This window comes from Chamaea fasciata, unplaced genomic scaffold (assembly GCF_029207755.1).
Source record: "Chamaea fasciata isolate MVZ Bird 193981 ecotype frontalis unplaced genomic scaffold, bChaFas1.0.hap1 SCAF_5, whole genome shotgun sequence".
NCBI classification, from domain to species: Eukaryota; Metazoa; Chordata; class Aves; order Passeriformes; family Sylviidae; genus Chamaea; species Chamaea fasciata.
Window position 1 is genome coordinate 61,584,002 of NW_027094090.1, and position 25,525 is coordinate 61,609,526.

The 25,525-nt window shown below is 39.0% G+C and overlaps 1 protein-coding gene across 1 annotated transcript in view; it reads left to right on the forward strand.

The window, feature by feature from the left end:
* RIC8B (RIC8 guanine nucleotide exchange factor B) overlaps window positions 1-22,785 on the forward strand; it is a 32,011-nt gene extending 9,226 nt beyond the window's left edge. The window contains exons 3-10 of the mRNA XM_066183979.1: window positions 1,743-2,351; window positions 4,859-4,953; window positions 9,470-9,623; window positions 9,945-10,040; window positions 12,465-12,609; window positions 12,760-12,904; window positions 14,697-14,816; window positions 21,717-22,785. Of these exons, the coding sequence (XP_066040076.1) occupies window positions 1,743-2,351; window positions 4,859-4,953; window positions 9,470-9,623; window positions 9,945-10,040; window positions 12,465-12,609; window positions 12,760-12,904; window positions 14,697-14,816; window positions 21,717-21,828 (1,476 nt within the window). The 3' untranslated portion in view covers window positions 21,829-22,785. The remainder of the gene's footprint in view (window positions 1-1,742; window positions 2,352-4,858; window positions 4,954-9,469; window positions 9,624-9,944; window positions 10,041-12,464; window positions 12,610-12,759; window positions 12,905-14,696; window positions 14,817-21,716) is intronic.
* Window positions 22,786-25,525: the final 2,740 nt, after the last annotated feature.

Sequence of the window (25,525 nt, forward strand, 5' to 3'; positions counted from 1 at the left end):
CCTGTACAGGTGGTCACATGTGGGGTTTATAGTGTTGTAGTGTCTCTACTATTCTGATATAGATTTCTTATGTTGCCTTTGTGGTTAGAGGTGAGGTTCACGGTTCACTCCTTGTTTCCAAACTCTTACGGGGTTAGTCTAGTCAGGGCTGTGGAAATGCAGTCAAGATCTTGGTTGTCTGGGTGGTGCTTTTGGGTAGGCTTAACCCCACGACAAGCATACTAGAAATCATATTGTGAGTTCCTACTGTTTGACTTTGTTTACGGATTTTCTTTTAACACTGTTGAAGTTAAACAAAGTTGAGGTCTTCTGTTGTTTTCTCCCATATTCTTCTGCAGTGTCTGTTCTAGATGGGCTTTAGACTTAAAGTTTGTTGTTGGTAATTTTTTTTTATTTTGGCTTTAATTGTAAGTCATCACAGTCATAATATTGGCCTAGATGTCCCAAGTGGAACCTTTGTTTTGAACTTTGTGTCAGGGCCTTGGGCTTCTGCGCTCCTCACCCTTTCATTGTGGTGGTGATGATGAAAAGTGGAGACCATTCCCCAAGAACATTTTATACTTTGCTAGTATTCCTATCCTTTTTGTAATCACTTTCTTGACACAGACTGTCTGAGATCACAGTGTGAATTTTGGGTCCTAAGTAGACTTCTTGCACTAGGGCTTTTCCATCAGTGGCTGCTCTGGCTTCTTTGGTAATTTGTTCATGTTGATGGTCAAGACACCAAGCTGCGGAGGAGAGGAGCGTGGAGGGACTGTGTCCTAGGAGGTACAGTGAAGTTTCTGTTGTATTGGGAACTTCTTTGTGACTATACTTCTGACTCTAGTATCCGTGAGTAGTAGTGTTATCTTGAGCGTGAGGCATAAAAACCCATTGGAGTCCTCTCACATCAAGCAATCTCTTCTGGCCTATCTTTTCTCACCTTTGATTAATTGATTGTCCATTTCTGTTTTATAAAAGGTAATACTTCTGTAATTCAGATGTTACAGTTCTGACCTGCAGATTATTGAAGTGTTGTATTTTCTCATGTTGCATTTATGTGATTATTTACCCCTGCAGTCCTGTTGGTATAAGGAGCCCGTGAAGTGTTTTGACATCAATCTGTGTTGATAAAGCAGCAGCTTTGCTGCTTTGGTAAAACTGCTACAGTCTGCCTTCAACTAAAACTGCATTATGTTTCTGTGTCAGAGGTGTTATTTCTGAGAGTTTTACTTAAAATGGGAGAAGTCTGTCAATTAGGTTGAAGTGGCCACACAAATTATAGCTGTTACCAAACGTGGAGTACTAATCCTTGTATTTTAAGTAGCAGTCATTTTGGTTTCTTTTTCTCCCAGCCTCCTGACTGGAACAAACTTAACTTAAAATTCTGCAGGTGCTATTGGTGTGACTTTTGTACTTCGACGTATTTTTAAAAGCCTTCACTTCTCTCTAGCTTTGCCATTCTTCTGGAGTTTTTGGTCCTGGTACTGTATCTGGCAGTGGTGGGTAACAGCTGCCATTTTGGCTTAATGCTCTTGCAAATGTTGATGTATTTGGATTATGTCCATGAGGAAAGCTGCTTTTGGTGCTCTCTGGAAGGCTTTGGTAACAGTTCATATTTTGAAGTGCTAATAAGGGATACCGAGATTCTCATGTCAGATAAAACCTCGGAAGTTGTAGGGAAGCTTAGCAAAGTAATTTCTTACTGCCACCAGTATTTTGACACTAAAACTGCTGCCTTTTTCTTTGTTGTGTCTGCCTAGAAACTGTGTGAGGGAATTCTAAACATCCTTGAAAAAGACACAAAAACTTCATGTCAAGTTGCCTGCCTGGAGGCCCTCCGGATTCTCTCCAGGGACAAGAAGGTTTTAGTGCCTGTGACCACCAAGAGGAACATGCAGATCCTTATGAAGCTAGCAAAGCTGGACACTGTGGAAGATCCTCTGGAGAGAGTATCTGACTTTCCTGTGATAGTCGAAGCCTTAAAATGCCTCTGTAACATAATTTTTAATAGTTCAGTTGCACAGAAGCTCAGTTTGGAACTGAATCTTGCAGCAATGCTCTGCAATCTTCTGCAGGAGTGTAAGGACCAGCCACTGGTTGATGACATTAAATGCTTTGATTTGCGTCTCCTCTTCCTCCTGTCACTGCTGCACACAGATATTAGAGCACAGTTGCGTCAGGAGCTACAAGGAGTGCAAGTTTTGACTCAGGCTTTGGAGAGTTCCCTGAGTGTAAGATGGACAGAAGAATATAAAGTAGCAGAAGATCGTGACAGGCCTCCTCTGTCTTTGCAAGAGACAGATTGTGCCATTGAGGCACTAAAGGCTCTATTTAATGTAACACTTGACAGTTGGAATGTCCACAGCAAGGTAAAGCTTAGGTGAAGTGCTTTTTTTCAATTGATTTTGTTCAGCCTGCAAGAACCAGGGGGTAGATACACAGGAAGCAGTTGTTGTTCCTGTTACTACTTGGGCAGAAAATCTTATCCATACATTTTCTGTGTAATAGGAGAACAGCTTGGCTTGCCTAATGCAAGTTAAAACTGTATGTTTTAGAATACAAAAATGCAAAAAACACTATTTCACAAAGTCTTAGATTTCCAAAAAGCAAAAAATGATGTTCACTAATAATTAGCTGGCTAGGAAAAACTTCTTTATGGAAGTGTACCAGATTGCTGCATCTCTGGAGGTTGTGGACTATGGCAATAGGGCAATAGATTGAGCTGAGAGGACTTTCTGGTTTCTCTGTTGCATGATAAGTACCTTAGCTCTCATTTTTAACAAATAACTCTGATGAAATAGTGCTGCTGTTGTTAATATCTTTGTCCCATCCTCCCAACATCAGCTTTGGACTTAAACATGATCTTTTAAGATGAGATCAAGTAAAAGAACCAAATACACTTTCATTGGTTTGTCTCATGAATAAGGTTTATCTTGGTTTGTTTTCGTTATTAGGTCAGATTTTTTTTTCCATAGATAAATATGCTTTCTATGTGTTGCATCCTTAAATATATAAATAGAAATTACAAGGGTAACTTTGCTGAATAGCCTGAGTCTGTGCTAAAGCAAGAGAATTATATAGGGAACCTTTACTTTTAGTCCACATCATAGTCTCTAGAACAGTGTTATTTACTTTCCGCTAGGCATTGTAAATATGCAGCATATAAAGCTGATCAAAATTTTACAGTAGTTAAAACTTGCAAATAATTGTTTTCTTTAGTACACTGGACTAAACAGCCAATCAGACATTAATTATGACTTTAAGGAATGTGAAACTTGAGCAAAGTTGGAAGTTTGTTCTTTGCTTTAATATCTCAAGGATATGATGAATAAGAAATCCTGAAATTTAAGATTAAGTGTTGGAGGGGTCAGAGAAGCTAATATTTGAGTTTCAAGGAAATATAAAGAAAATGAGGTTTCTTTCTTCTTTTTATATTCCTGACTTAGACCCTTGTTAAAAGTTATCTTTAACTTTGTCGAAGTTGTTTGTATAGACAAATGATTGTTCTGGAGGTAAAAAAGCATGTAACACAGTTATATGGAAAGTTGGAAAAACAAGCTGTGTTACATGTTCACCTCTTGAGAGGTAAGCTGATATCTGGAAGCTGGTTTACTCTTACAGAATACTGAATCTGGAGAGATGTAAAGCCCAGCTCACTGTCTTTTCTTCCTTAATATCCCTAGCATGCATGCAGTCTTTTTTTTTTTTTCTTTTTTTTTAATGAGAGTTTAAGACATCTTGGGACAGGAGAAGTTTATTTGCATTTTGAGATAAAGCTTAGATAATAACTCTTTACTAGAAATTCCTAAAAGCAGAGATTTTAATTTAATTTTTTTAAATTAAAGAACTTTTTAGTGGCTGTTAGCCAGGTATGTTAGGTGACATTCTGCTTAGTGAATATTCCAGTGGCAATTTTTATGGTCTGGAAGAAGAGTGAAAGGCATGTTAATGAAGTGGGTTGAAGATGAAGAATTTGAAGAGGTTCCAAACAGCAGAACACATGGAAAATAAAAGGAGAGCAGACATGAACATGTTGGTGGAAAGCTAAACAAGAGCCATCCTGATGTGGAGAGAAGCTTTTGAAACACCAGTATTTAATGGGTGGAGATGGTTTCAAAGTAGCAAAGTCAGACAAGAGCTGCAGGTGGTACAGTTGGCAGACTTGGATGCTGATGTTACAAAAGATACCTTGGGTGCTTTGCGCCAGGTCAAACACTCCAGAACATATGGTAGATACCAAGAAGAGCTGTTGAAAAAGGGTGAGGACAGTGATGCACAGTTAAATGGTTGCAGTTACTGGTGTACTTCTGTGTGGCTGCTGTCTTGTGGGAAATTGGAAGGGTGGATTGCTTGGAGAGAGGAAAAGGTAGGGCACGTAAGGTTGCTGAGAAGTTATTCATGGAATGGAGGAAAGGTGTCAAGGAAGCAGAAGCAAGGGAATTAGAAAAAGAGACAGACTGGGTGGAGGGAATGAAACTTGACAGCAAAGGGCCTAAATGAGGAGAAGACAAATTAAATGAAGATGCATAATCTAAATGGATGAAGGGGTGGCCTGGTGTAAATACAAGGAGGAAGAGAGTGGTATGTTAGGAATAGTGGGATGGAATTGAGCAAACACTTCTAATGGGCTTTTCTAGTAATGAAGGCTGGTTTAACTGGAAGAACCTCCCCAGTGAGTTTTACAAGGTCAGCTTATGAGACTTATGTAGCATTAAGCATTCAGTGAACACTAAGGTACAGTCCTTTTATTCATAGGGATGGATGTTGTGATCTAATAGGTATTTTCCATCTTTAACTTTTATTATTCTAGTGACCTGAAACTCTCACTTGCAATCTTCAAAATGAAAAAATATCTTCATAATTTATATTTATATAGAATGAATCTCATCAATTTCGTTACATGGCTGCCATCCTTCGACACTGCTTATTAACCATGGGCCCTACTGAAGAAAAAACAGAAGAGTTGCACAGGTTGGTAGAATTGCAGAACCAATCTATGTTAAAAGGTTTTTGTTTGATTGGTTTTCCTAAATAGAAATTACTTTGCCTATAATACAAAGTGGAAATCTGAGAAACAATGAAGACTTAATTTATTTTGAGTTAATATTGTTAATCTTTTTTTGATGAAAGCTGTTTTCCTCAAACATATCCAGTTTTCTGGAGAGAAGGTGGCTGGCAAGATTGTTATTTTCTATGGCTGATAATGAAGCTCACCTTTTTAAAATTTTGTTTTTATGTTCATGTGTGTGTATCTGAGATGAAAATACATATGGAAGTTCTAAGTGTAGTTCAAATTGAAGTGGAATGCATCTTCTGTTGTTCTTCACAGAAGCTGATGGAAACACTACATTTTGAGATTTCTATATATAAATTTTGCAATTCTGATGGCTTGAGGTGGAAGTAACAAGTTGATATTTTATCCCAGTAGTTCTAGGCTGCTTTATTGGAAGTACCAATAATTTTCCTTGGTAATAATATTTTTTTTTCAAAGGTGAGTGAATCATACAGTTTTAGGTGTGTGGTTTGGCCTTTTTCCCCTCAGTCCTGCACCCAGCTATTATGTATTGGCAGCCAGTAATTCAGTCAGAATTCAAGTTATTTGTGGTGAGGTGGTGGTTCTTTGTTTAGTGTTCTTTCTCTATGACACCCTTACTTTTACCAAGCAGGTCAGCTCTTCACTGAGCCTGACAATACAGTAGCTTCCCTCAGCACTGAAATGTTGCCCTTTTCTTCTTCCACGATGTCTGTGTATGGAACTGTGGCATCTTTTGAAGGTCTTGTGAACCAGTCTCTGGGAAGAAGGATGCAGCTTTTCACACCCAGCAATCTTGAAAGTGTTAAATGACCTTGATTAAAATCTTGGAAAGCTCTTAGAGATCAACAGTCTTAGGAGGTGAACACTAAAATCCTACATCAGAGCCCTTCTCAGTTGGTGCAGACTAGTTTGGAATAATTCAGGATACTGCTGCAGTAGTTGCCATGACTGAAGTTAATGCTGTGTCCTATAGGGCAGTTGGTGTTTTCTCTTTGCTGCTGCTTATGGTGGGTGCTTTGTGCTCTCAGCCTCCTTTAAGGGGAGGGACTGGCAGGAATAAAATTCCTACTGCTGGGAGAATTCACCAGTTCTGGATAAAATCAGCCATTACGAGAGAGTTACAAGAATTACTATAAGCTGATGCTCTTCCCAAGGTCTGTTCCCTTGTCCAGCAATCTGACTAGTCTGATCACCCTGTTAAATATATTGCCCTGTAAAATTTAATTGTCTTGTGCTATTGCAAAAGGATGCAAATTATGCAGATCCTTTTGGTCTTAGCTTTTGCAAACACTTGTAGCTGAGATCCAGAAAGGGCTTTACATAAAGAGGTAGGCAGCTGTGAAGATGATGTAGTGTTGGTGTGATTTCTGTCCTTGCTTTTTTCAGTGGCAAGGGAGATTTTTTGTAGCAGTGCTGCCCATCTGGGCCTTACAGAGACGCCAGTCAAAGCAAAGATTCTCCATAATCCTGCAAGGGGGAAGCTGGAAAGAAATGAGGACACCCATCACTACCTGGAATCACTTCAGCTGTTCCCCCTTCTCCAGCAGGCTCAGTGTAGCACTGCATCACTTCCTGCCATGCTGAGAAAACAACCTTGTCCCTCAGTGTAGCTTAAGTTAGCTGAAGAGCAAATAATGCGAGTATAGCATCATTGCTTGTGGTATTGGATCTTGATTTACGTGCTACAAGGGCACCGTGCAGGATTTGACTGCTGCAATTCAAATATTTCAGCCTTTTTGCTGAACCTGAGTTTTGTCTTTGAATGCTAGAAGGATGCAATAAAAGCTAAATAATTGGATACAGTTTTCCACCAAGACAAGACAACTCTGGAATAGAAAAGCTATACTCAGAATTATTGCCCCTGCAGATCCTCAGAGGAATTGGGGCCTGCATCAGAGGGCCTCACTTCAGTCTGTTGATTTATTTGGACAAGAAAATTTTAATTCCTGATAGGAACTGCACTAACAAATGAGTAAATTGTTGTTAGCAGTCTGTAGCTAAAAAAGAGAGGCTGTGTCATCATTTGGGCCATTCAGCATGCTGGACTCTGACTGTGCAATCTTTATTGCTGGAGATGTCGTCTGAGTCAGAGAGCGGAGCACAACTTCCAGCTATGCTTTCCTCCTGGAGCCTATCAGTAAGGCAATTATGAAAACTGTGTTAAAAATAAAATAAAATACAAACAGTATTATACAATCCAGAATATACTTCATGAAGTGTCAAGGAGATATAAATATATTTCTTAATATATTTACTATATATTTAATATAGTATATATTTACTATATATTTAATATATTTACTTGATCACTTTCACTTCCCTGAGTTTGTGAATATGCAGAACCTAAGATGCTTCAGTGAAAGGTTTGGGCAGCCTGTTAAAGCACATCGTTTGAATGCCTGTAAATTGAGGATTTATTTTAGATGAACACTGAATGTTGGATCCATACCCTGAGCCATGATGTACTGATTGTCAGTGTGACTATTTCTAATAAAAAAGCAGAAGTTAGCCATAAAAATATCTTACCTACTTTAGTACCCAGTATTGTCATTGTGGTTCTGTTTCATCATTGCTTAATGTTTGAATATGAACAACTTAAAGTACCACATGTTAGATAGAGTGAGTGTCATTTTTGCCCACTAACAAGGTTTTAATCAAGGCATTCACTGGCTCTAAATAGGCCTTTGATTCTGAATTTGCATATCAGGAGGGGGCTGGGAGTATGAGTGGGTGGATGTCATGTCCCAGTGATTAATGATCTCTAGGAAGCCGAAAAGGGGAGAGTAATATACGCAGTATTTCTACCCCCTGGAGCAGGAATGCAAACACTATTGTGCGTATCTGTGCATAGTCACTGACTTCCTGGTAGCTGGAGAATTTCATACACTCCTCTGCCACAAATAAAACTGTCAGTGGAGTGACAAAGATCAGAAAGCTGGGCTTCATTTATTGAAAAGAATAGCTCAGGCACAGTGATCCAGAAAATTAATTTTGTAGGTGTTTGGGAACTTGGTTGTTTAATAAGAAACTGGTAAAAAGAGAACTTTTGATGAAAGGCCTGAAGCCACCAAATATTTGTTGAATTTCTTCTGTTTTGTTTCTGACTATTCCTGAATTATTGGAGAGGAATAACTTCTGTGATGTAAAAGACGTATCTTGAACAGGGTTTAGAAACAAAACAAAGAGAACAAGCGTTCCCAAAAGTAATAGTGGTCTGAATTTCAATTACTAAAAGAGCAAAAGGGAGATGGCACAGTGTGTAACAGCCACCCAGTCTGATCAAACCAGAACCAGCACATTTGTTAGAAATCCTGCTATGGTCTGATGGCCATGGCTTGCTTTCTCTTTTGCTAATTCGTTGTTAGAATTGTATTAATAACTTAGAAACAGAGAGCAGCTTCTAAGTAGATATTATTAAAAGTCTTAAAATGAAGTTGTTTGAAAAGTTTTCTCCATTCTTGGAACGCTTCACCAGTTCTTGAAACATCAGTGCTCATTTGTTCATTGATAGCTTTGAGATCTGCATGGGTAAACCTGAATAGTTTGGGGCTATTTCTAAATACATCCATTTATAAGTTTAGTTGGATATCAGCAAGTAAATAATGACAGAATTCTAATTTTTCAGCATCTGCGTAATTTCTCCCAGTGTTCAGGAACAGTACAAGCCCAAGTCTGTACAGTGAGAAAAGGGTAGATAGCAAACTCAAGGCATGTGTACCCTGCAAGAGAGCCTTGCAAAGTAAGTCCCACCTTACTCCAGTAAAGAGGAGGGAGGGGCCCTGTGGCCTAATTGAAATCACTTAATGGCTCTTTGGAAATGCTTCTCTTTGTGTTGTAGAATGAGAACACTGCCAGCTACTGAAGGGTAGTGCTTGGTAAATAACCTGAGTCTTTTTTAGGGTGTTGAAAGCCTTCTGTATTTCATATATACTGCAAGCTAAATGAAAATGAAAATATTTCAGTTGACCTAAGAAATGACCACTTTGCCCCCCATCACAGCAGGAGAAAATGTTGTCCATATTGTATTTTGCCGCACTAATGTTGGTAGTGTGGATGCGTGGTAAAATGTTTTTGAGTTTCAAGGAGGAAAAAACTGACTGCTGCAAATCAATGTGAGAGTTCCCCCTGCTGTCCTGCAAGATCAGCTGCTGTAGCTTGCTGCTGGAAGCTGTGCCTTGTCTGTGGGATGGGATACTGTGGGGGCTGGAAGTAATCCTGCACTGCTGCTTTTGGAACTTTTTGTCTTTCTTTTTCCTTGTTTGTTCCAAGAGCCAGCACTAAGGCGATAATGCAGGCCACCTTTTTTAAAACCCAGAGAGGAGAAAATAAGGCATTGTTTGAGTTGTAGGGCCTCTTTTTGATTGCAGTTGTACAAGCAGTTTATGGTGAGTTGTACTCTGTTTTTAATTCTTTCTTCCAAAAGAGTAATGAATTTTTAAAAATTTGTTTCAGCAATGCAATCAACCTCTTAAGCAATGTTCCTGTTTCTTGCTTGGATGTTCTTATTAATCCATCGTCCCAAGAGGAAACAGATATAAAATACAATGGTATGAATATGAGAGCTGTTCAGATTTTACTGGATTTCATGGAGAAGAGGATAGACAAGGTATGGACTGCAGCGATTTTTTACAAAAGGGACCTCTTTCTCTAAAGCAAAAAGTACACATATAAGCTTTGTATAAACCTTTCAGCCAGTACTTAGCACAGATATGGATGTTCTACTAAACTATGAAGCACCTCAAAATAAAGAACAAATTCCTGTGAATATCTGAAGCTATTTTCTTATGTGTGTCTGAGGGTGAGCATTTGGCTCTTTACATAAAGTTCATATTTTGGCTGTATTAGAGAACTTTGTTGAAGTGTTCGTAGAATTTGAAAAGGAAAGTTTGCTTTTAAAATGTTTCATTTGTATTTGGTTTTATTTTAGGGAAGCAGCTATAGAGAAAGTCTGACTCCAGTTCTGAGTTTATTAACTGAATGCTGCCGAACTCACAGGAATATCAGGAAGTTTATCAAAGCTCAGGTAAGTAAGATATTCATTGAAATTTGAATATGAAGCTAATGATGAACTTTGAGGTTTGTACATCACTACAGGACAGTGCTGTAGACATAATTTTTCAGTCATGTAAATCAATAGATATTATGTTTAGCCTGAGTTCCAGGAGACATTCTGTAGCGCTGTTAAATAATAACATCAGGGGTATTGTAAAGCTGTGGTAATGTGAGTCACCATGGATCATGTGAGATGGGTAAAAAACTCAGTAAGGTCTGTTCCTTTACACTCATCAAATAAGAAACATTTCAGTGCAGTTAATTAAACTTTGCAGAGCTGTGTGGTGGCTGGTGAGAATACAGGTGTTTTGATGGGTTCTGCATGAGGTTTAGTTTTCCCTTAGCAGGAGGGAGTTGTTGGGATTAAGACTTATGCATCAGCTGTCCTGTCAGAGTAAAAGTGTCCCTGGACAGAGGCTCACTTAATCACTTTGTCTCTTAAAAGAGTTCTTTATTACAGTATGGACTGTGGCTTTTAACATGGAAAAAGATTTCTGTGCCATGGTTAAAGACCTAAAGGATCTGTGTAGCTCGGTGGTTGAGTGTGGTGTTTTCTCTTTGTTTTGCTGTTTTTCCTGAGGTCAAGTGGAAAGAAGTTAAAAGATGAGAAAGAAATTACTGCTCAGGTTTCTGCTGTCCTTCTCCTGAGCTGCAGTAACTTTTGAGTTGCATCCTAGATACTGCTCCCAGATCAAAGCTGTTCCTGAATTCATAAATGGAATTTAAAATGAAAAAGAGCATAAATTTTCTGCCTCTTTCCTCTCTACCAGAAAAGTGGTTTTGAGGAATTTAAGAAACTTGTTCTTGTTGTTTGTTTTTGCTCACAGCAGTTCGTTTTTAGGATACTTTGCTGATCTGTTAACTTAAAAAAAAAAAAAAAAGTTGCAGAGCCAAGTGTTCAGAAGCTAGAAAATGAAGTTGTCTGCATGTTTTTACGACATGTGGGCATCTCGATGTCAGGATATAATTGCATGCTGACTCCTGCCACAGGACCACTGCCTCATATAGTGCAGAGAATGGATGGATGTTGCTAACTGCATGACTGGATGTTTGATATTTTGAATTGCCCTCATTGTTAAATGCTGGCCTTGGGCTTTATTTATTGTGTGCTATTCAAATTGTGATCTGAAGACAGGATGATTGATTTCCTCATGGACTGTCCTATGGCACTCATCACTGTATTAGTATTAGAGTACTCTAAAAACATTAATTCATTCTTACAACATACTGGGAAATGGCAGTCATGGTACTATCCCCAGTGGGGGGAGTAAGCAGGGACAAAGTAAAATATTTTTACTAATTGGTTGAAAACGTGGTTGGAAAAAGACAGGGTGTGTTTTATCCAAAGCAGTCAATACTGTAGCATTCCTGTAAGGATCAGTTCCCAGTGAGTCCAATTTCAGTAGTAACTGTGCTGTAATTTTGCACAGGACATGACACTTTACATTAGACACCTAGAAGGCAAAGGACTTGCAATCTCTTATGATAATTAGTGGCATACTTGGTTTTATTCCCTGATAAAATACTGAAGATCCATAATTCTTACGAGACTCTTCAGATCATTAAATATGTCATATTATGGCCCAGATTTGTTCGCAGATCATATCATATATCCTTTGAATGTGAAAAAATGCGTATAGATTTTGAGTCTGAAGGCATCCACACTGGGAGGCACAAGTTAGTTTGCCAAAAAAGCCATAATTTGTGCACCACCTGCCTTTTTTTCAGGTTAGAGTTAACAATATTAATGACCTCTAATGAGAAAATAGTGTGTTTGAGGGAATGTTAAATAGTAATTTCTTCACAATATTTCTGAAATTTAGCTTGAGCTTTTAAAAGCGTTTTCTGGTTGAAATATGCGTTTCCATTATATGTAGAGCACATTTTTCAAATTTAGTATTAGAAACTTGTAGTAAAACTTTCAATGGACTTATTTTCATGCTTTTTCATTAAGCACATCATTGTTCTATATAAACTACACAGCATTTTAAGTGTAAGTCTCCTTAAACTGGCATTTCTAATACTTTTACAAGATACATGAGCAAAGCAGAGAACATGAGGTTATGGCTGCCTGTTGACCAACTCTCCTGGGACACCCATTTGTGCTCATAAACTCCTAATGATTGTATTTTTAAAGTCTGACTTTGAGACTGAGTATTTTTCTGCCCAAAATGACAGAACAAGAAACTTAAATATACTAAGATGCCAGAGTGATTACTAATGCAAATGGGCATAGTTGTCTGATTTTATTGCCTTTTTTTTTTTTTTTTTTTTTTTTTTTTTAGGACAGAGTATTTTTTTGTTCTGTTGACTACATTTGTTTTTGTAAATATTGGATTTTGCAAGATATTTCCTTGCATTTCATGCTATTCTTCCCTTTCTTTTGTGCTGCCAGGTACTGCCTCCATTAAGAGATGTCTCAAATCGTCCTGAAGTTGGCACAACAGTGAGGAACAAACTTGTGCGCCTTATGACACACGTTGACCTTGGAGTAAAGCAAATTGCAGCAGAATTCCTTTTTGTTCTTTGTAAAGAGAGAGGTAAAAATTACTTTTTCTTCTCCCTTTTGTATAAGGTCTTGCTGTAATTGGAATATTTGCCTCGCTGTAACTCTCAATTCTTGTAGCACTCTGGTGGGGTTTGTTTTGTAGCTGATTACAGCGGAATTATTTTCTGTTTCCTCTTTGCAGTTGATAGCTTGCTGAAATACACAGGCTATGGTAATGCAGCAGGATTGCTGGCAGCCAGGGGCCTGCTAGCAGGAGGAAGAGGAGATCATTGGTACTCAGATGATGAAGATACAGACACAGAAGAATATAAATCCGCAAAACCAAAGTATAGTATTGTTCTCAATTTCACGTATCCTGTTGCATTTTGGATTCTTTTGACCTAATTTGGGGGGTTTTTTTACCTTTTTCAGAGAGGCCAGTCTTGGAATGATATGTGGTTATATTAACTCCTGTCTTCTGCTGATATCATGGTCTAATTATTGAGAAACCAGCCTCTAATAGTGACCATCATGTAGTCAGATATGGTTGCAAGGAGAAAAAAGTAAAATAAAAAGTTACTATGAGAATGATTTAACATCTGAATAGCTACTTAAAATTCAAGTGTGGAGAGAGATTTTTAAGGAAGTGATAGGAAAAAAAATTAGTAGCAAACTTAGCAAGGATGGGTTTTGTCACAGATTTTTGAAGAACTCACATGAAGTTTGCCAAGCTGCTGATTATTGTTTTTGGGGTATATCTCTGTAATGGAGAAAGCAATGGTGTCGAATATATCTAAAGGTTTTAGCCAGTACTTTGTTAAAACGGAGAAAGCCACTGTGTTTAGTTTCAGTTTTGACTGAATTTCAGATTGCCTGGTACTAAATTTTCCCAAAGAACCAAGTAGGTCACATATGTAAATATGGAAGGAGCAAAATAACTTCCAAGTCATGCAGCAGGAATTCAGTGTATTTGTTCGAAGGATTCAGTGACCACGTAGAAGCTTTGTTGATTTTTATTAGTTGTAATTGATTGGGTGTTAAGGGTTTTAGTTTGTCGTGTTACGTATAAGATTCGATTTTAAAGATGTTCTGAAATCGTTGATAGTGGAGATCTGAAGTATTAACATTATTTTTCTGTTTTACTTTGTTTTCCTTGAACTACACAGATATGGTTAGGTGTATGGTGAGCACTTGTGATTTATTGAAATATTCTTAAGATACGTGAACAAAGGACAGGATTAAATGTATGAGATTTAGGAGTTACGTTGTTTCTATGCTAAGAAATTAACTCCAAACTGGGAGGTTTCTTTTTATTTCTGCACTTCGGGATGTTTTTTTTCTTGCTGTTTTCTCTCTGCTCTACTTTCAAAAGCCTGACATTCAATTATATGCATATAAGTAAAACTATAACATCCATTTAGTTAAAAGCTAACCCGTAAATGAAATGTGCAAGATAACTGTCAGTTGATTTATGCATCTGATTTTCTGTATTGCTGTTAAATGTTTGCAATTAAAACATTTGAAAGGATAATGTGCCCGGACCATTTTCTCTAAAACTACTTCTCTGCTTTTGTTACCATTTATGTATCACCGTTCACTTGTATTAACAGTGTAAACAAAGCTGGCTTTATAAATGCTCAAAGTAAAGTGACTTAATCTGGTTTGAGCAAAAAACCATTATCATGGAAGGGCAACAGTTAACTAATTTAATGGAAAACTGGAACCTGTCTATATTTTTAAAATTAAGCCTGTACAGAATTAGTTTGTGGCATGGATCTGTCATCCAGTTCCCAATTTATGTCATAAGTACTAATGACATTGTCACTGTTACCATCATCATTCCCCTGGCTTCAAACTGTTCCTCTCTGGGTTCCAACAACAAGGACTACCAGCTTGTGCATCTTTGAGCACTGACAAGACATTAATACAGCAGATCCACACGAAGATACAGTCACGATTCATGAGAAAATATGGTATAAATATGAACCTTGTCTATTTATAGCAAAACCTTTCATGTGCAGTTCAGACAGTTTTAGTCTTGATGGTTTCTGTGAGTCCTTCCTGTTTTCTGCTGTTAAGAAGATAAAAAATGTACTTATTCTTGCAGAAAGGTAAACAGTGTTGTTTTTTCACCTCCAGCATTAACCTTATCACTGGTCACTTAGAAGAACCAATGCCCAATCCAATGGATGAAATGACAGAAGAACAAAAAGAATATGAGGCTATGAAGCTTGTCAACATGTTTGATAAACTTTCCAGGTATTGTATTATAGCTGCTTTTGAGAAGCAGCTTGTATCCTGGCTCTTTACTAAGGCCTAGTGCTTCAAAATAGCGCTAGAATCAACTTCTTTGCAGGATTAGGACTGCTTGAAATGCAGAGAAAAATGTTTAGCACTTTAAAGAAAAGAGTGATAGGTTGCAGGACCTCAGAGGAAACCTCTTTTGGAGAGGATTGGACAGAATTGGGAAGATCTGGTGGTGAAGGGACCTGGCTCCTGAATAGATAGGCAGATGGTAATAAAGAGAGTTTCTTCTTTTAAAGTATGGGGCATAATCCAGGCCAAGGCAAGCGTGCTTATTTTCCCCAAGTTAATGAGCAGCATCTCATTGTAACTACTTATGCATGCTGCTTATATGAAGATCGAATCCAGTGTGAAAATTGCTGTTGTCAGAAACAATATATTGTATAATGGAGCAATTAAAAGGGAATTTACAGTATGGACTGGATTACAAATCAGCCTTTGTATTTTGTTTTATGTGACAAAGGTAATGCCGTCGAAGAAATGGGTACTTAGTGTGACATAATGGTGTTACAGTATTGGTACAGAGAGCTGATCTTCAGTTCACAACTTCCTATGTGCAAAAGAACATGGACCTGTGCTGTTATCTGTAGCTTTTTCTCTTTTGCTCAATATGCATAGAATTTACGGGGTTTTCCTTCCCCACACTTCTAGCCATATTGGAGCTATTGTTTGTAGGTGGGTTTTTTTTAAATTCATAAGCAAAATTACATTCTTGCAAAACTTATGTCATATCAATTTGCATTGAACTGAGCTGTGGGAGGTAAATATATATGTGCATCCGTTCTTCAAACATGGAAAAAACTCAGCAGCTAGAAATGTGCTTGTTTTGTGAGAGTCTGTAGATAGTCAATTAACTAGATCTATCGATAGAAATTCAGAAAAACGTGTATTTTTTACATCTCTGTTAAAGATGATGAATATAGCAAAAGATACAGGAGAATCTGGATTTTACATTAGCTGACAAGAACTGAATTACAAGCAGGATTGAAAGCAGGGCAGGAACTTAGAACTGATCTGGGACTGTCAATTAAGTAATTGAATATTTTTTCACATTATTTGCATGGAAAGCAAGTGTAGTATGTCATAGTCTTCTTAGGAAAGAAGAAAATGCAATGCACATGTAATCTTAATTGAACTACTCTGTAAAATGGAATCATTGCTATGTTAAGCTAGAGAATTGAGATGCTGAGCATTAAGAGTACCACAAGAAAATGACTAAATGGTCTAAAACGTTCTTTGAAAGAAAGATTGAGGCTGCAGATAAGCTGAGACTGAAGACAAGTCAGTTGCTGTCACTGCAGCAGTTACACAAAAATTCCCAATGGTTACTGTGGCACAAGAGCCCTTTCAGTTTGGAGGGTCGGAGGCACCTGCTGCAGTGCCTGCCACAGGCTGACAATAACTGAGCAGCTGCTGCCCTGTGTCACCACTTATCCTCTTGGCCAGCAGCATTGCTGTCACCTTGGGCTTTCTGTGCCCCTTACATCCACCTGCAGTTTCTTCTATAGCACTTACTCTGCTTCAGGGCTGGCACTCTTTGTGGTAGGGCTTTTGTTTGTTTGTTTAGTATTGTAGTTACTGTGGGACAGTGTTGTTGATGTGACCCCTTTAGGTGCTGTGATAACGTTAATAAAATCATTTCACTGTTCTTCCCACACTTCTTGTTTTACTTAAAACTGTGGAGGAGGGGAATGCTGGCAGGAAGGAAAAAGAAAGTAAGACTTGGAATGGGAAGGCTGTGGGATGTTTTTCCTGAATGTAATTGAGTGCAACTGTGGGCCCTGCAGATGTTAAACAACATGGGAATTTGCCAGTCTTGCATACACGAAGGAGTCAGTACCATGCTATAGTCGTGGGAGTCTCTCCATGGTTTTGGAGCAGGACACTTGTGCTGCCTCCAGCTTGAGCCCTTCAGTGCTGGGAATGAGCAGACTTAAATCTACATGGAATGCACTTCCTACCCTTGGTTTGCACCCTACAGATGCAAAGCAGAGGTTGCTTGGGTGGAGTTTTTGGTTGATTCTGGGGTTTGAGTCTTCCTTTGAGGCAGAATGCTCATGGCAGGTTTCTTGCTTCTGCTTCTCTCTTGTCATCGTAGGAGGGGAAATGCGCCATGAACAGGTTCAGTTTGATGAACTGATGAACTATAAGCTTTGCTTATAGAGAGGAGGAAGTTGAATAGGAACAGCTTCTCATCTTGAGGAAGTTTATATAACTTAGTGTAACCTGAACAGGAGCTTGTGTGATGTACAGCAAAACAGGTTTGCTTAGTTCACGGGTATTGTCCCAGCAGTGGAAGCTAAGCTTTGAAGAGCTGACACACTTTTACTGGAGAAAAGTATGAAAAAATAAAAAAGTTGAAGGACTGACAGACTTGTCAACTTCTGCCCCTGATTGATGAGGATAATCATGGCAGTTTGTCACTGCAGCACTCCAGATATGGCTTTGACTGGCGGAATATCAGAACTCAGAAAACAAATTTGCCAGGCAGTACTACTTCATTGGGAAACTATAGCCTTCATTAATGGGTGCTGAGTGTTTGCACTGTACCCTTTGTAAAGGTTTATTGAAGCTATAAGTGCAAAGGGACATCTTTTTCCTAGTTCTGTAATATGCCAGTGCATTTTTGCTTTTCGAGTTTCTCTTTATTTTCAGCATTGGCACTGAAAAATTGGAGCTTTTTGAGGTCGTGTAAAACTGATGGATGCTTTTGGTCATTTCAGGTCATAATTCCCAAGCTTTTCTATTCTTTTAGGTTGTTGGTGTTTAGGCCTATTCATGAGGTAATTGACCATCAACAAAGCTAAAATAAAATGAATCACCCAGTTTTGATTTCTCAACATACCTGTAGGAAAGCTGAATATTATTGTGAACCCAGTTCCCCTGTGCCAGTATTTTAACATAGACTTGGATTCTACAAAATTAGTATTTTGATCAAATTTGGCTGAGTGAGATTACTTTTTTTAAATCATTAAGTATATACAAATTATGTAAATTATAAATTTTATACAAAGTATAAATGAATATGAGAAGTCTTGATTATTGCATTTCTTGGGAGAGGTATATGCTACTTAGGCTGATCTTGGATGCCTGAACTTGGCCCTGATGTAACTCTGTGGGTTTTGTCTGCAGTAAGTGTCTTGTTGGTTCTTTGAGAACTGTTTGGTGACTTTAAATCAGTATCCTCTGCACATGATGCCCATCTTTGAGCTTTGAAAAGCTCCCCAGATCTGCAAGGATTTAACTCAGCCTTTCATTTTTTTCTTGCTAAACATCCAGTTAGCCACCCAGAGTCAGTGTCGTGTGATAATTCTGTCTATATAATAGATTATTGGAGATACTTCGTGTTAATTAAAATGTCTGGAAAAAATGCTAACATTTTTTCTATTATAAATCGTAGGTAGAATTGTATATTAATTGACTAATTTAGAATGTCAGAATGCCTTTTCCAAGCCAACCTTGTATTAATAGCAAGAATCCTTTTGCTGATAAAATGGTCTCCCAATTACCACAGCTTGGGTTTTGTTGTACATTGAAGAGAAGTCAACAAAATGAGTAAGAGAACCTGTCTAAACAAGGTACCCTACTCATTAAAAACACAAAGTTAATCATAGGATCAATGAAGAAAGCAATGCTACATCGAGGTGTTTTTTTTTCTTTCCGTTTCTAATCATAGAACAAAATAATGTTCCCTGAAAGGATCGGAACTATTATGTGGCACTCAATTATGAGGAGGTGAATAGGTCCCCAAGATGCTGTTTTATCAAAGGGGCAGGCTGGTGTTTACATGATGGCTGTTTGATTACAGACACCATCATTAATTCTGTGTGGCAGTGCTGCCCTGCAGCACAGACAGCAGACACAGGAGTCACCCTTCAAAACAGGGCAATGATGTTTGAGTCGTTATCAAGCTAAATGACAAAGCAGGAAGGCAGAACTTGTATTATTTGAAGAACTTGTATATTTGAAGAGACTCTTGGGAGATCTGCAAGTGGAAGAAGAGAATGCATTTTACCAACTGTTTAATTACGGTGTGTTTCTAATTACACTTAAATAGAATGTTTTGTTTGCATTAGAAAAATGAGTGTTACAAGGTGCATCTGAGTATGTGGAAGGTCACCTAAGGATGTTCAAACATGCATAAAAATGCATTGTGTGCTTGTATAGAGCTTCATGGATATGGAAGAATTCCCACTGCCATCTACTGGGCTGAGGCCAGTGATGTTCTGCCCTATGGATGTGCTATAAACATCCAGTTTCTGGACAGTGACCTGTTTTCTGAGGCTCTGCCTGTCAGTTCCTGGCACTTCCCTGCCCACCTTGTCTCTCCCCGTGGACACTGAGCACATCCTTAGGTAGCCCAGGGTGTCAAAGCACAGCTGAGGTCTAGATTGTGGTTAGAAATAAAATCGGCTAATCCTTGCTTCTTCTCCTCCTTCTCTCTTTGGTGGCTTGGTATATTTCTGTCTTCAGACAGTTCAGTTTTACTGGGTAGCACTTGCCTGAGGAAGGATGTGTGGAATTCAGCCTCCTAATGCACAGAAGAGCAAACCCCTACCAGCCCTCTTCCATCCTGCTCAGGAACTTGCACAGCAGGAAGCTCAGGCAGGAACAGAAAGGTACTTGATAAACATCCTGGTTATTCTGTGCAGTGTGAGCTCAGCCTGGCTCCTATCGTTAAAGCCTAAGGCTAAAGTGGGATGTGAAAGTGAGGCTGGAAAAGGGAAGCCCCAGAGAAAGAACTTTGCCTTTATAATTGACAAATTATGAGATAGGACTTCTTGACAATATTTAAAGACCTAAGAATTGTTGAGAGGACAGGGAGGTCCCCACATAAAGGGACCTTGAGACCTTGTTTTCCTGTGTTTCTCTTTCCTTTTTCATGAGTAAATTTTTATCCTTTATTAGCCATTGTATTCATTTATTACCAAAAATAAATGGTAAATGACTAGAAAATTATGTGATTCCTTGACTTTTGGCTGCAGTATTAAGTGTTGCAACTTAAGAGTACGCCTTGGTATTTTTAAAACAAAAATCTAGGATCCTTTCAGCTTAAAGGGCAAGCAATGGTGATTTTGTTCTTTGTGGCTATATTTTTGCATTTTAGACAATACTTGTTTTGTGTGATGTTCAAAGTTTGAAAACCAAAAAGACCTTAGATGTATAGGATTTTTTCTGTGTGGAAAAGTTTTTGCTATTAGACACGACTCTAAAGCACTCCAGCTTTGTCTTTGGGGGAACCCAGCATCAGGCAGGGTTCTGGTCCTCTTTGGACACCAGATTTGCAGTCTTCATGTTTTGAGCCCGTTTGAATTTCAAGGGCTCAGAGGTGTCTTTTCCACACATCTCCAAGAGATTCTCTGAGTGCTGACACTTGGGCAGAATCTGCACACTCTGGATTGCATTGCCAGAAGGGAGGGGTCTCACTGGAAGTCCTGAAGTAATGGCAAGCTCTCTCCAGTCTGTTGAAAGATCGATCTTATTCTTCCACACACACTGAGGGAGAGCCTGGCCTGTGCTCTTTGATCTGGTCTTGCAAACCTTTTTCCCTGGCCTCAGGCTTACCACCAGACCTGGTCAGCCAAGCCACAGCAATTGTTTCTCGTGTGGCACTTGTGAGTTAATTGCTGTAGGATCTGATTGTCAAAACGGCACAAACAGCTGCATTTATCTTGCAGGTCTCTTTTTGACACTTGATTGAACTGCATCTTGACTGTAGAGTGTCTGGCATATGCATGCCATGTGACTCAGATGTTGCCTTTCTTGCTGTTCCTGTGAGTGTGTCAGGGTTGGATTGATTGCCAGCTGTGTACAAGGAATTGTTGTCCCTTTTTTCAGTCAAGGTAGTAGTACAGGCCAGGCAGAGAGCTGGTGAGATGCCTCTGCTTCCCCACTGAGTGATGCAGTTTTATTGTCCATGGATTGGGAGGGTGGTAGATGTATGTTAAATTGGCAGTTTTGGGCTGCCTTTCAGCCAAGGGGTAAATTAGCATCAAACCTCTGCTCCTTTATTTAAGGTGACTCCTGAATATTTAGAGGTATTTTCCCTTTTTTTTTTAGTGTAAAATCAAAATGTTATCTTTGCCCTTACATCTTTTGCCATAATCCACATATAAATGAGGTGATAAAAAGTGAGGATTAAATAAATCTTTGCTAATACTTTTTGATTGGCTTAATCAATAATTAATCATCTCTTAGATGAGGCTGTAGCTTGTGGAGTAGATATAATTGGATTAACTCCTGAGCGGCCTTTGGAGCTTTGAAGAGATTAAAATGGCTGTAAATCCAGTAATTAAACTGCCACAAACAAAAGCAATAGTATTAGAATCAGTCAGCTTTCTTTAAATGAATCAGCAAGTCCTTTAAACACCCCTGCTAGTGGTGTAGGCAGAGTCTGTTCTTTTAACTGATTTATTTCCTTCAACAAGATGAATATGCATCAAATTGTTTTAATAGCTTGGGCATCCATTTGCCAGAATGGCAGGTGAAATTTTAGGAAGAACTGGCTGTCAGAGAACTCTCAGAAGAAAAGCTAGTTTGTGTATCCAAAACAGTGAACCTGCTCCTTGTCTTGAGCCTATTAGGCACTGACTTTTCATGGTGTCTTTAATTGGCTAAGTAGGTTTGGCCTACATGAATGAAGTCTTTATCTGGCCTACTCTTCCCCTCCCACCTATTTGGGAAGGTTTTTTGTGCCTTTTTTCTTCAGAACAGAGAGCTTTAGCAGGAATAACTTCCTTTTAGAGGCTCATTATGTCCCGAAGCATATACTGTATGTGACTGTATTATGGGAACACATGGGAGCTGATATGTGTGCACATGCTAATATGGATTCTTTTCTTCAATCTCTCACAGAGATGAGCTCATAAAGCCAATGGGAGTGCGGCCGGATGGGACAATGGCTCCTTTGGAGGAAGCTGTCAGCCAGTACCAGACCAACAAGCAAGAGAGCTCAGATTCGGACTAAGGCATCACCTGCTTCACTCTCAATTCTCCTCTAATCCACACTTCTCTTTAGAGCCTCTTTTATCCACACATTAGCCAGCATCACTTTAACTGTTCTATTACTGGCATATTTAAATGATGGGTCCTGTGCTGTAATGTCTGAATTTTTATTATGTCTGTTTAGAGAACATATCAATTTATTAGTTTATGATCTTTATTAATTTTAAATTAAATGTATTTCAAAAGGATAAAAAGTGAAAGCCTACAGTGTAAAGTCCACTTTCATTTTCCAGAATCCTGTTTTCTGAACTCTGTAGGTTTTCCTATTCTTGATAATCTTTTGTATTGTCTTGCCAGTCTTCCTCTTTATATAATTGTATTAATGAAGTGTGTTTACTTAATGGCATTAGGAGCAGAGAGTGTTTAGACTTAGAAGTCTGATTGACCTTGCGAGGCTGGCATTGAGCAGTGTTTTCAAAGCTCCCATTTTTAAAGTGCCCTGGGGTTTCTTACTGCTACAAACTTCTCCAGTTAAGCTGCTGCTTAAGATTTTAACAATGTGTCAGTGACAGACTGCTTCTAAAACTGCCTTTAAATTGGGAACAAGATGATGTATGTTGTATGTCTTCCCTCCCCCCTCCCCGGTTAAGACCACACCAATATACCCCCTGCTCCCTTCTTTGGTTAAGTAAAAACATCCCAATTGAAAATGGTGTTCAAGTATTGCACTTAACTGTTGCCATGAATGGGTGGGGACTGGAGTGCATGTGCCAGTGTTTGACTGGATTGGGGCCTACTTTTGGAGATGAACTATGCCTCACATAAAGGGAAGTCAAACTAATCAACCAAGAAATATTTCCCATTAGAGAGAACTTAGGAAGCAATGGGATAGAGAATGGGTGGGTGGAAAGGAGAAGAAAGTGTCACTTTCAATTCTGTACTCTTTAAAAACAAAGATTAAAGTTTTAGGCGTGCTGCACTGCTGTTGTTGCCTCTTTCCCTGCTTGGTTTCTATCTGTGTGTTTCTCCCAGCATGAATTACATGAAGAATAATCCATGCCCTAGTTTCTAATTCCATATTTTGTGCAGAAGCTTAAACATGCCATTCACTGGTGAAGATTCAGAGGTTGGTGATGGTTCTCCAGTTTGTCTTTGTCTCCTGTGACTTGACACTGGTTCTCTGAACTAAGGAAGTTGGTGTTCAGAGACCCTGTAAAAGGGAATTTGGTATGAAACTGCACTGTGGTTGCTCATGTGAGGAGCTTCTGCAGATGATCTTAGTCATCCAAAAGAACTGAAAAGAACCAAATAATGCATTGGTGTCCTCTCAGTGGTTCAGTTTGTGTTTTCAGAGGACACTGGCCAGCCACAGCAATGTCTTTCCTGGTACAGAAGTGTTATGTAATGTCCTACCTCATCAATATGACTCCTAAAGTGGAAGGGACACCAGTTGTCCAAGGGCAAGAGATGTGCTTGGCTGCATCTAAGCTGGGTCTCAAAAATGTACTTCAGAGTTTAGCATCATGCATTGACTACTCTGAGCCCAGCACAGGCAAGTATTTTGTCCCCTACAGGTGCAAAGAATTTGTGATCCCTCCCCAAGGAGCAAAAATTCCCCCAGCCCTGTTAGTGAGGAACTGTCTTGGTGTCAGCGGGGGCTGGAGAAGGAGTTGTTTCAGTCATGAACTTCTATAGGGGCTTCTTGCTGTAGAGCACTAAGTACAGAGCATGAAAAAGAGCAAAAGCTCAATTGTTGCTTTACAAGCTGTAGAATATGCTCCTACAATTAGCTGGCTAAAGAGATTAATAAACCAGTAATGGCTCCAGGGACCTTGTTACAACCAGTGTAGTGTGAGGCTCTTGTGCTCTGCCTTCTGTCATTTGCTGTAGGGCAGCAACATTTGCAATAAGTAGTTCTGTTTAGTTTATCTTGGGAAACAGATGCTTGCAGAAGGTTCTACAGCCATGAGATGCTGCTTCAATCAAAAAGAAAAAAGTGAAGACCAAGCATAGGGGATTTTGCCTGAATCCTCCAGCTCAAGAGTGGCTCATAGCTGGGTTGCCTGTAGTGCAGGTTAATGGAGATAAATGAACTTGCACTAGTTCAGTGCCCCAGAGCAGCTCTTGTTCCAAGGGCATAGTTTGTGAAAAGGCTGCTGCAGACTTTTTGATTTATCTTTGCAATGTAACGTAGGTCCAACCTTAGGTGCACTGGCTGGAGGTCTGGGAATATCTTGGGACAAAGGTCCTTCAAATCAGCAGCGCCTCTGCTTCCTTTTGTCCTGGCTGTTTTTTTCAGAGTAACTGAGCACATGGTAGGAATTCTCTTAGATGGGAGTCTGGAGAAAAGTGAGGTTAAAGAAAGGAGCTCCCCGGAATTTTTTGTGTACTGTGAAGTTTTGCTCCTGAATTTATTTTCTAAGTTGAACCTCCAAAACTGGAGGCTTGGGCAGCTGAGTCTGACCTAAACTGGCAAACTGGGAAGTATGGGGAAGGGTCTCTAAGTGAAATATCCCATTTTACTCCCTTCTGAGTAAAATGTCAGTAGGTTTTCTAGTGGTGACTGTAAAGGTGTTACCCAGTGGGTTTTGGGGACATGTACCTTTCACTCTCAAAGTCTTCTACAGTCAGTCCCAAACCCAAGATCTTGTGTTTCAGTCTTTACTTTGGCATCAACAGTTCAAAGCAACACAGTTCTTGCTAAACCTATCAATGATTTGGAATCTTTGCTTCTCTTTGTTTCCCATTAGAGTTATGAAACAAAAGATGATGAGAAATTGCTGAAATTCAGAATACTTTGTTCTTTTGCAAAATAATACAGATATATTTGTTTAAATGTTCATGAAAACTTCCTGGCAGGTATTCCCGAATGCTAATTGAAACCGCATGTGCCCCAAAAGTGGTTTTCAGGAAAAAAGGTTGTTTACAATCTGTTAAAAATGTTGTGAGAAAATTACCAGAACTTTAAAGAAATTTGCCAAAGAGAAAAACCACATTAGCTTTGACGTTTTGAATGTACAACATTGCTGTATGTGTGTGGCCAAAATGGGGTTTTTCCCCTATTTCTTGAGTTTTTCCAAGTACCTGAAAATCTGTAAAGGCTTAAAAAAAAAAAAAAAAAAATAGAATAACTAGGCAATGGCATATTTTTCTTACAGTTCTTCAAATCGTAACTTTCTCCTACCTGGGTGAACAATCAGTTGTCAAAGGTGGCTTCAAGGAAGAGAACATCACTATAAAGCTGTAGCATTAGTGGGTTGCCAAGCACCCTAGTCGGAAAGGGGAAAGTAAACCCCGCAGTACACAAGACCCCAAATCTCCTGAAGGAGCATTCCACAACATTGTACTTCAACTTATTACCACAAAACAGCTAATAAAATCCTGTGCTTTAATAAGGCTGGGTGTAAAAAGACTCCTCCGCTGTTCAAACAGTTGAGAGCCAGACTTTGCTGGTCTTTGAGCAGCAAGTTAAACAGCTGCCCAGGTCAGATTCTTTTCTGGTCAAGCATGGCAAAGCAGTGATTTAGTAGTAGTGCAAAGATGTGGCTCACTTTTAGACAGAAAAAAAAGAGCAGCTATTTAATCCTACAAATGAAAATCCTTCTTACATTAACATCTTAGTTACTTGCATGGGTCTCACTCTTAGGGAAAGTGTCAGGGAACATTTCTTGTTCTCCATGCAGAAGATACATGTCACTCTGGTGATGCAGTATCTAGAT